This window comes from Talpa occidentalis, unplaced genomic scaffold, assembly GCF_014898055.3.
Source record: "Talpa occidentalis isolate TD23 unplaced genomic scaffold, MPIMG_talOcc4v2.1 talOcc4.7, whole genome shotgun sequence".
Classification (NCBI taxonomy): Eukaryota; Metazoa; Chordata; class Mammalia; order Eulipotyphla; family Talpidae; genus Talpa; species Talpa occidentalis.
Window position 1 is genome coordinate 41,822,954 of NW_023605083.1, and position 12,197 is coordinate 41,835,150.

At 37.6% G+C, this 12,197-nt stretch overlaps 1 protein-coding gene across 6 annotated transcripts in view; it reads left to right on the plus strand.

Annotated features, from left to right (window-relative positions):
• Positions 1–12,197, plus strand: part of TMC1 (transmembrane channel like 1) — a 300,988-nt gene that overhangs the window by 245,397 nt on the left and 43,394 nt on the right. For all 6 annotated transcript variants that reach the window (XM_054689505.1, XM_054689507.1, XM_054689504.1 and 3 more), the window contains one exon: positions 1,138–1,236. In XM_054689505.1, the coding sequence (XP_054545480.1) occupies positions 1,138–1,236 (99 nt within the window). The remainder of the gene's footprint in view (positions 1–1,137; positions 1,237–12,197) is intronic.

Here is a 12,197-nt window from a genome sequence, read left to right on the forward strand (position 1 = left end):
AGGAGTATATGGTATTTGGATAGGTTTGTGTTTGATGCTGAGGGGCATCCTGTTGTCTGGGCACTGATTGCCAACCAACTCCAGCAAAAGTACCAGAGAGGAAGGACACCTTGCTTGCTAGCATTGCAGAAGCACCAGAGGCCAAGACAGGTCCCCTCCTGGCAACAAGACTCCAGTTTTCAGTTGCCTCCACCTGGCAGTCTCATTCAGCATCCCTCTGACCCACATGCCCTTTTGCCTAAAATTTCTGTGTCTTTGGGCAAGTCTTAGACCCTATTCTCCTTTGTGTCTTGTGTGGCTCCCAACTTTGGGGTGAGGAAACGTGTAGAACTCACCCTTTTTTCTGATTGTTCCCAGGAAGCCAGAGGCTGCCTCAGAAGCTGTGCAGTTTGTGTGGAAGGAGGGCCTATACTCCACTGATAGACTTTCAACCACATTCATCCTCCACCTCCTAGGCCCACCCCTTGGGAGGGGAAATTTGCATCACAATTAAGAAGCATCTGCTTGGAAAGTCATATGCCTTCCCTGAGGCTGAAGGGGTGCTCTGTGGCGTTCTTGACCTAATTCTTGCCCCTCCCTGGCTGACTCGCTATACTAATAACTTCTTTTGTGATCCAGTAGCACAAGAGCAGGGCAGTAAAACTGAACTGGGGTGAAATAGGGTAATCAGGGTATATAATCTTGTTGAGTTCTTCAAATTGTATAAATGATTCTCTTGAGTCATCTTCCACTCCTAACTCCTCAGGGCTATTTCCATATGAAGATGTGGAAATAGTTTTCTGATACACTATTGTTCCCCCAAAGGGAACTTGTCTCCTTTCCAGACCTCCCTTAAAGGAAACCAGTTTGGAGGTGGCAGCAGGTGGTGGGGCTTCTCAGCAAGCCTTCTAGGCAATGTGGTTGGCCTAACTGCTGGTGGTCTGTCTGCTTAACTCAGAATGCAGGGTGCTTAGCACTCCCTTTGTCCTTAACTCTGGATTGGTAGCTGGTTCCCAGAAAATAGGACCCCACATGGAGACCCATAGAGCTCCCAAGAAATAGTTTCAGAATTTCTTTTAAACAAAACCATCTGTGATCTCATGTGTGGCTCAGATTTTGTTTCCAACTGTTAACTGTTTTCATTCTTCTCCATTATAGTACCTCTGGGGTTTGCCATACGGCAGTTTACCTAGGAAAACAGTTCCCAGAGCTGAAGAGGCATCGGCAGCAAACTTTGGTGTATTATACGACTTCAATGTAAGTGTCTCCACAGAGCTGTGTCTGTAAGAGAATAGACTGTTTTCCTCACCCTCTGTAACCTCATGGTCTCCTGGTCTGGGGCATAATGAAGGCCTTTAAAGAGATGTCCCTGCCTCTTATTTAAAAAAAAAAGAAGAAAAAGAAAAAAAGTGACTAGGTATTGGGAATATGATTAATGAAAATATAGATTACTAAATAAAGGTTGCTCATAGTGCAAAGACTTGAAGCTAATATTCTTATCTCTGGCTCTAAACAAGAATGAAGGATGAATGTAAATGTATTTTTTTTTTTTAGGAAAATCTTGATGGTTTTTTAGAGAATTAGGGCTTTGATATTTCATATTAACCTATTCACTTCCAAAAAAAGTCTACCTAATAGCATTTGAACAAAAATGCAAAAAACCCACTAAATATTAAATAGTAAGCAATACTAAATTTTAACTTTAATGCTAAAATGAGTATCACTAGGTGATGACACTCAAATGTATCATTGTAGTAGTGTGAGGTGAATATAACTTTTGAGCTTCTCTGCACAGGGGGTTGTTGTTTTGGCAGAGAATCAGTGTTACCCACTGAGAAATCACTTTGGAGTTTGATTAAAGGCCATAACAACTATTCAATTTCATATATTCTTTCAAAAACAATGATTGGATTAGAGGTGTTTGAAAATATAGAAGATGGGATACTAGCAAAGTGGAATTTGGAGAATTGATAATTCAAGGGATTTTTGAAGAGTAGTAAATGAGAATAAAATTTTATTTAGATTGGAGAATGAAGGAAGGATAGAGATGCAGTAGTCTTCATTCATGTTTATAGTGTTAGTATAATTATTCCACAGATGTTTTGAATTCTTTCTTCAACCCCTTCAGTTGTGAATTTCTTGAAGAGGGGATCATATTTATTACATGTTAATGTAATACCCACCAAATAGAGGCTTAATGAATCTTGAATCTTAATGAATCCTGAATAAGGGTGAGGATTTGTAGAGGCTTGAGATAAGAACCATAGAAATTAATTTATATCAGCAATACCAGAAATCATAATCTTGAAAAAGTTCTCAGTCTCTGAGAAAACAAGGCAAGCAATAGAATAAGCATTAGACACAGTGACACTCCCCACTTCATGAATTTGGAAACTTCAATCACTTGTCAATTGGAATTTTCATTTCAATTTACCAATTATTCATTGACTATAAACATACACTGGTTTTACAAAAATGAATGTATTATGAGTCTTGAGCTTAAGGTGTTCATAATCATAAAAGAAAGGTGTTTAGGCAATTAGTACACAAAATGTTATATACTAAATTAAGAAAATGAAAACAAACAAACAAAAATAGGGAGAGCCCTGAGTAAGTAGTTGTTATTTTGCTAGGGAAAGTCTGGGTTTTATGAAGGCTGTGGTCTCTTAAGATTTTACTTATTTTTTATTCTTCCCTTTTGTCACTTTCTCACTAGCTCTCTTTCTTTCTTTTCTCTCTCTCTCTCACCCCAACTTCCAAGATTGAAATGCCTTACAGAGCTTCCATTACCTGTCTCCTAAGTTAGGGGAACTGAGTTGCAAAAGCATGTTCAGTTATTATTGCTATTGGTGGCTCCTAAACTAGTGCTTATTCTACGTCTTGTATCTTACCCCGTCTCATCAGTTATTTCCCCATGCTGATTTCCAACAGCATTCTCACTGGTGTTTCTGGAACACAGACTCCATTTAATGCTAAATCTGTCTCACAAGGGAAGAACTCGAAACAGTTGGATCCCATTTTTGCCTTACAATAAACATGCAGTTCCCAAATTAGTTTCTTATGTAGAATGACAGGTTCAATATTTACTCTTGTCTTAGTTCTTTACTTGACCCTCGGATCAATTACCTCTCAGAGGTGCCTATTCTGTTATAAGATGATCGAAGTATCCTTCCCAGTATTCCATCTATCCTGGCATCCTGGAGGAAACTTAACCAAAAGTCCTTGAGATCCCCGAAAACTCAGAATTCTGTACTCCTAAAGAGCTAAGAAGCAGACGTGACTGGAGCCTAAACTGTTTAATCAGACAAGGGGCATCTAAGAAGGTTAATGTGCAGGTTTAGCTAATCAAATTGAAGAGAAGCAGAAAAACAAAAGAGTTATAAAATTGTAAAAGATGCAAGCATGACCTCTTGTGGTCGAGGAACCTATAGAATGGGGAGAATTATAAAATCTTTGGTGTGGAGCTGAGGGCAGTTAGGAGGAGCTGCTTCTCTGATGATTTCTGTGGTGGGATCTTGGAAATTTCCTCTGGATCCTGTGGAGCCCAGTGCACAGTCGCTTCTATACATATATCACAAGTTATCCCAAAACCCTGTAATTAATATCAGACAAGTACCAATCTTATGGATTCTCAAAGTCACCATTTACAAAATGCCACATTTTTGATACTTTTATTGAGTACCCAGTCCTAGTGATGGATCTTTTTGGTCAGGAGAGAAATATATTTTATTAAAATATATGGTAAATAGGGAGATTATCTAATATGTGTGCTCTGAATCAAATTGGCAGAAATGGTATTATTGAAGCCATAGAATTAAAATAATGAGTTTAAGTCATAAGAAGAGAATGTCTTTGTTGCCAAGATACTTGGAGACATAAGAATGATGTAGGAATGATAAAGTGGAAGAGACTGTACAGTTTTGATATTCTTGTAAGGGAGAGAGAGGGAGGAACTGATGTGGAATTTGGAAAGAACTTAAGCTGATATCAGATGGTGAGATCATATGGGTAAAGATTTTGAGTCCTGAATTAAGGGAAATGCATTTAGCTTTCCAGCTTGGGGGCATCTGGCACATTACATAGAGTGAGTCAACATTTATCCCCTTCTCTTTGGTTCCGCATTGATGTTGGAGGTGAGAACAGTCCAAAAAGGGCAGGAGAGGAGAGTTAACACCTATTATATGTTCAGCAGGTGCATACATTAAATTTTATTTTCATAACAACTCTTCACAATAAAGATCAATAATCTCTTCATAGTTGATGGAACTGGAACTCAGAGATGTTAGTTTGCCCAAAGGCAACACAGAAAATTAGAGGAGACCCTGAAATTCAAACTAAAATGTAGCTGACTTTAATGTCAAATTGTTTGTTTTACTCTATGATGCCATACCAATAACATTCCTTTGCTCTGCCACCCACTTTTGCCACATCTCATCTTTGAAGTCTGTGCTCAAAAAGATTATGTCTGAAGAGGTGTGAGCCTATATAACCCTAAATTGTATCCATTGTTATAATGCAATGTTAGCTGAATGAAGAAAGATACAATAAAACAAGGATTATCACACGGCATTCTAAATGTTAGCAAATAGCAGTCAATTCAATTCCTTACTTTAACATCATCACAGTTCTTTTAAATGATCTTCAAAAGTGAAAGTATCTTCTCTCAGTTTTCTTAAAAATGTTTTTTTTTAATTTCTTGTTTTATTGGCCACATTTAGAATAAATACTTTTATGATTTGCTTATAGAATGTACATTTTTCTTTAAGGAATACTTCAGTAGTTCAAATGCATCTTTATTGCAAAGTTGTGATTTTCACCTTCAAGGTATGATTTGCTTTAGGTTTTTCTGGGAAGTAGACACCAAAACATTATATGTTGGAGAAATTTAGGAGGTAATTCTTATAAATGATAAAGGGTAGGTGGAGCTGGACAAAGTGGGAAGAATCTTCATATAATTCAAAGCAAGTCTGACATCTGTGAAAAGAGAAGGATAGGAGATTGGGTAGGAAGAGTCTTAGACTGCTGTACAGTGGTGAAAAAGTGTTGGTCAGGCCAATAGTGAACAAAGTATATCCATTAGACGAGTACCATATCACTCAAGAATGACCTAGCATGCTCCATTCAGTCACCTTGGGTGGGGGGGGTGGTCTCAGGATTAACACATCATGATCCATGCTAGTTGATCTAAGTGGTAGCAGATATCTGAGAAGCTCAACAATGTGGTTGCTATAGGGATCTGGTTGGCTTTGAAAATGTGATTTGGCTCCTTCACTAAAGATCAGAACTATTGTTATTCAATTTCAACCAGTTTCAAATATGCTAGTGTGACTTCTTTGCCATTGTCTTCTGAGCCATTGTCTCAGCCTAGCACAGGGCTAAACTCCTAGATCATAAATTGTCACTTGGTAAGGGCAAAAGTATGACCCCCAAGCCAGGCTTATAGAATTTTCATATCCACCCAGAGTTACAACTCATCTCTAGAATGGGGATCATAAGTTTGCAAGGAGTAAGGAAATTCTCATCCACACACATAGTGAGACTCCTTTGAAGACTTCACTGAGCAGAGGAGGGTGCTGCTGAGACTCATAGCTCTGGGACTGGCGTTTATATATAAGGACTGCCTGTACTGGTTCCTAATTTGCCCTCCTTCCTCAATATCCAGTGAGGTACTTCTCATTTAATAGGCTCACTAGGTTTGCCTAATGAAGAGGTACTCTCATTTTCTCTATATCCTAGTTTCTTTCTCTTGCTTCATAGGCTTCTTAACCTGCTGCTTTTTGACTTGTATGGCATATCTGTAGCTTGTGATAGGAGAAATCCCTGAGTCTGATTTCAACTTTCTTGATAGTCTTTTGTTCTCTTGCACCTGAAGAACTGATTCCTGAGAGTTGATATTTACATTAATGCTTTATCTGCCTCAGCAGCAACTTTCAGTTTTCAACACCTCCTCAAGCTGCACCTGGCCAAAGCAAAGATAGACTTTCTTTTTGCAAAATATTGGGATGCCTATGATCCTGATGCATTATCCTTCCTTTGAATGTGATTACAGAAATAATTTTATTTACTTATTTGAAGAACATTTATTGAGCATGTGCCAGGTGTGAGCAGGCTTTAAGCAAACATGAACAAAACTCAACAAGTCTCTGTCCTCAGGAGATTAAATTTTAGTGGAGCAATCAAATAATCACAAAATGAAATGTGATTTCAACCATTTCAAGTGCTATGAAAGAAAGGTATACAATATTAAGAAAATTTAGAGCAGAGAATCTGACTTGGTTTAGAGCCTGAGCAAAGGGGGATTGGATGGTGGGAAAAGTTTTTCTGAGAAAGTAACATTGGAGTTGGACCCTAAAGAGTCAGTATGAGCTTCCAAATTGAGAAAAGAGAGTCTTTTTGATAATGAGTACAAGTGCAAAGGCCCTGTGGTGGGAGAAGATTGCTTTACTTTACTAGACCTAATGAAGTCTAGTAAAAAGAGAACTCAGGATTTGAAGGACTACCAACAACACATGAAATTAAAGACATGAAAGTATATCATCTGTGGAACCCTCTAGATAATTTTTCTTCCTCAGAGCAACTGAAAGTAATTTCAGTAGGTGATAGGTGGGTAGAGGCATTATTAGATGTGAATTTTGAAGAAGTCAACCGATAGGAGAAAAACAAAATGAATATGAGAAGACTAAGAAAGCTTCTACCAAGATGTCCAGCTGAGAGAATTAGGTTGTTTGAAAGGGTTCAGTTTACCCAGTAAGAATTTGCCAATATGTAAATATTGGCTCCCAATCTAATAAAGGATGAACCAGTGAGTTATATCAGAACATTGCAACTTTTAAATTATTTTCTGTAGTATAAGTAAATAGCACCAGATGATAAATCTAATACATCTGCTGTGACCGATTATTTAAATTTATCAACACTGAGTACATAGCAATACAAGCTTTTAGTGAAAGCAATTCAATTGCAAGCTTTTTGTGAAAGCAATTCAATTGCAATGTTCTAACATTTTATATCTTCAATAGAGAATATCTGCTCAAAAATTATACTTACAATTACTTTTATTTGCTGATCTTAAATATTTGAAAATTCCTGAATCTAATTTTTACTAAGTAATCTCAATGTTATTGATGCTTTCTTATATCTTATTTGTTGAAAAACTCTTTACTAGATAGAAGGTAATGCACAGTACAAGCCGTGCTCAGATGGCTACACCCATCTTATTCTCAGGTATGAATTCACAACATTTCATTTCTCAAGACAATAGAATTAGTGGGAAAGTTTACAATTCAATAGAATAATAACCCTTTCCTCTAACATAATGCTTGTAATTGCTACTTTGTGAAACAAAAGACCATTTTTCTAATGTGGGAAGGAATAATACATAACAGCACATTTTATAGCACTGAGACTGTCTAATTTTGTAAGAATTTTAGGCAATTAGTCAGAAAATATTAAATTTTGCCAGTTTTAGTGTCTTCAGATACTTTTTTTTCTGTTTTGATTCATTAAAACACAACATAAAATTGTTATTGTCATGTTACTGTCTCGAATGATTTACTCTATTCTATTAAAATGAATAGTAGCAGAGAAGTAGAAAAGGATAGTTTAGATGGCAATTTGGAGGGGTGTAATTTAAATGAGGATTGCTAATGACCATCAGAAGCAAATTCTGTGTTCATTCAGTCATTTCACAAACATAAATTGAATGTCAGATGCTGCTATTACAACGAAAACTAATATATATTCCTTGCCCACAGGGACCTTATGGTCTAGTCAGATATGCAAACAAATAATTGCCATCCAATATGATAATTTCAAGGTGACAGATATAAATTTTTTTATTTAAATTTTATTTTTATATTCCCCATACATTTACAACCCCCTTATTTTGACCCCAAGCCCTCCTTTCCCCGCCCCCCATCCCCCATAGAGTGTCTCTGGTTCATAGTTGTTTGTTGATTTTGATATTTTCTTTCTTATAGTTATTCTTTTTCCTGGTCCCTTATTTAAGTTTTCTAGATTCCTGCTATGAGTGAGACCATCCAGTATTTTCCTTTTTCTTTCTGGCTTATTTCACTGAGCATGATCCCTTCCAGCTCCATCCATGTTGCTGCAAATTGCATGTGTTTATCTTTTTTGAAGGCTGAGTAATATTCCATGGTGTATATGTACCACATCTTCTTGATCCAGTCATCTATTTTTGGGCATTTGGGTTGTTTCCAAAGCTTAGCTATTGTAAATAGTGCTGCTATAAACATAGGGGTGCAGGTGCTCTTTGGAATTGATGTATCTGTGTCCTTTGGGTAAATACCTAAGAGTGGAATTGCTGGATCATATGGAAGCTCTATGTTTAGTAGGTCCAGAAATCTCCACACAGCTCTCCATAGTGGTTGGACCAGTTTGCACTCCCACCAACAGTGCAGGAAAGTTCCTTTTTCTCCACAACCTTGCCAACATTTGTTGTTGCTAGTTTTTTTAATATGTGCCACTCTCACTGGTGTAAGATGGTATCTCATTGTACTTTTGATTTGCATTTCCCTGATTACAAGTTATGTTGAACATTTTTTCATATGCCTGTTGGCCATTTGCATTTCCTCTTTAGAGAAGTTTCTTTTTAGCTCTTCTGCCCATTTTTTGACTGGATTATTTCTTTTTGTTGAGTCTCATCAGCTCTTTGTAGATTTTTGTGATCAGTCCTTTATCATTAGTGTTGTATGCAAAAATGTTCTCCCAGTTGGTGGGGTTTTTCTTTGTTTTTGTTATTGTCTCTTTTGCTGTGCAGAAGCTCTTTAATTTGATGTAGTCCCAGCTATTTATCTTTGCCTTCACTATCACTGCTTTGGGTGATGTATCTGTAAAGACGTCTTTGATGTGCATATCATGTAGTGTTTCGCCTATATTTCCTTCTATGTATTTTATGGTTTCAGGTCTAATGTCTAGTTCTTTAATCCATTTTGAGTTGGTTTTGTGCATGGTGTTAGGTAGTAGTCAAGCTTCATTCTTTTGCATGTAGCGATCCAGTTTTCCCAGCACCATTTATTGAACAAACTTTCTTTTCTCCAGTGCATATTCTTTGCTCCTTTGGGTGACAGATATAAATTAAGTCCTAGGCACGGGAGGCTCAGTAGAGGGAAGGATCAATGTTGGGCTTCAGTGGACTTCAGTTTACTGGAATCCTAGGAGGATCAAGTAAATAGTAACTATCTCCCATCTCAGTTCAAAATGATTTGTTTGAAAAAAAGAGGCAAATGGACACTAGAAACTTCATATTCATTCCAAATAGGCACCAGATTGGATGACCAATCTGGGAAACTTCATCAAATGTTCTTGCTAATATGAAAATCTAACCTGTGCTGGAGGTAGTTTATTTCTTAGAGAAGAAAGTTATATTTGAGTAAGGTGAACCCAGTTGCTTCACTCCAAATTTACTGATGAAAGAATTCACTAAAGCTCTCCTGAGATAGAGTGAGTAAAGGAATAGAAGAAGGTTGGAGAATATTCCATTTACTGAATGAAATTCCATGAGCTTGAATTCCATGAACCCAAGCACATGAAGGGATCACTGAAAAAAAGGAGAGGTCGTTTACTTCCCCATAACCACTGTCTCTGGTCTTCAGGTCAGTAAAGACTTTACAAAGGTATTTCAAATTAGTTTAAAAGAAAAGTCAAGAAATAAACCAGATTTTGGAATGGGTAAGATGACTGGGAATAGTATTCCAAGTTAAAGGATCACCATGCCCAGTGGTATGGAAACACAGAGTGGTGCTATGCTCTCAGTATTCATGAGTGATTCAGGAAGCTGTACCTATGGAGAGTAGAATAGTGAAAAATGAATGCCTTATTAAAAAAAATAATAAAATAAAACAAATCTAATCTGAGAGCACAGTTGCATTCATTATGTTAAAAAATAAAGCTTAAGCCTGTAGGCAGTGGAGAGAGCATGATGAATTTTGCAGCAGGAGTGAAATAAGGTCAGAGTAACCCATTAGAATTTTCTTTGTGAATATGGTATGGACTCCATTGGATTTGGTGTGAGATTGAGGCAGAGAGGCCTGTAAATAGCAATGGTGTACAGAGAAGGGATCAATATAATGTATGAAATGAGGCAGAGACTACTGCATATAACTAATGGGTGAAAATGGGAAGATAATGAAAATGTCCAGGTTTCTGACTGGGATGATTAGATGGGTGAGGGATGACATTCTCTGATAGGAGGAAGAAACAGGTTTGGGAGAACATTTCAAATGTGCTGAGTTTGAGGTTCCTGTGGGACATCCAGGGGGAATGAGATGTGTAAGAGTCATTGGACAGAGAGTTCAGAATTCCCACATACTGTCAGCTGTGGATCATAGCACAAAGGGCATATGGAAGTGCTCTTTGCAGTAGTCAGAGCGACTAAAAATGCAGAGTGGTGTAGTGGAAATAACTTAGTCATAGGCTTAGGCAGAGGTGGCTTTGAATTGTGCCACATTCGCCTATGAGAACGTAGACAACCACTCTGAGCCTTTTCACTATCTTGTATAAAAAGCAGTATTAATATGGACCTTGCAGGCTAGTAAAAACAGAAAAAGAGAAATGTATAAAGTGTTAGTACAATGTCTTGCACAGGGTAGGTTTGCACATGTTTATTTACATGCCTGCAGGATCTATAGCTCAGGGAAATGTCCATTTTTTTAGAGGAACAAGAAAACAGGATGAGAGAGAATTGATAGTGAAAGCATGGTATCCCCATACCAACAAGGGGCAGCGACAATTTTACCTGTCTGAGGGAATTTCCACTGGAAATTAGAAGAATCAGGCAATCTCTTTGAATCTCTCTCTCTCTCTCTCCCTCTCTCCCTCCCTCTCCTTCTTGTTCTATCTCTTACATGCACACACCTATCATCAACAAAAGGAAAGATATGAGCAGAGCAATAGCTGGTTGGTTGGAGGGGTGATCACCATCATCTTTATCTCAACTTGTAGTCCATATGTGCCAGTCTGCTATTCTTGTGAAGTTAGTAGAGGTTGGTCTTTACATGCCTTGTTTCTCTCCTGTGTGGCACTCTATCATATGTTAAGTAATTTCATCTGTGTTTCATGTCCACTTGAAACTTTCTTTAATGTCTAAATGACTGATAACAGCTCAGAGAATACTGGAAAAACCACTTCCCCTCACCCACCCTTAAGCAGATGTGGTTCATAAGTTATATTTCCCTTTCCCACTAGCTTTGATTTTTGTGTGTGTGTTTATTTTATTCCAAAACGATGACCTGACAGTAATTATAAATTCAAAAGTCATTAAGGATAATGACACTCACTATCCTGGGGATAAGTATTGCTGCTCCTAGTCAGTATTGCTTTGTAGTCAGGAAAAGCACCAAAAGGATGGAGTTCTAAGTAATTCCAGGTGATAAATACTTAGGATGAGAATAGAATGTTGTGCTTTCAGAACTCTTGGGTACATCTAATATCCTATTACTAACCTAATCTCCCACTATATCTCTTGATATAGTATTTGAAAAATAGTAAGTTTTCTGTAAAAGTTAAATAAATAAATACATGAGCTGATTCCTCAAGGCCACCCCATCAAAACATGTCTTTTTTTTTTTTTTTTTGTGGAAATGTGTCAGAAACTGTGAACTAGACCAGCTGCAGCATTTGAACAAAAATTAGCCTTAATAGAGGATGCACATGCATGGAACCCAGAGTTGGACAGGAATTTTCTGTGAGCATTTGAAACTTGGCTCTGACTGTGGTTTCTCTGTCACAGATTTTGGGATGGGAGAGTGCTCCCACAGTGAAAGTGTGTGTGCTCACATGGAAACTGAATAGAACCTTGGCTAGACTAAGAGTCATCACTATTTTAGTCATTTCCAGATGTCTGCTGTTGGAATTTTAAGAGAAGGGGAAAGACATGTTGAGTGTGGTGGGTCCACTCAGTGGAGGGGGTTCCTCTTTTAAGCCTTTCAACTGAGATTTAAGGCTACCCTTCATGATGGATTGAACAGAGCTTTTTGAAACTGCTCTTCAGTAGTACCTCTTTCATTTGTACACTGGATTGTGTAATAGGAAAACTGAAGAAACCCAAATTAATCAGGATTAAAAAAAAACCCACAGAAACAAGAACCCTTATGCCCTTTGGTTGTGATATAATTTTTATGACATGACAGCCACTGAACATATGTTGAGTGGTACAGACGCCAGGTAAGCAGCTGCCCCTGAAGCAATTGTACTAACCA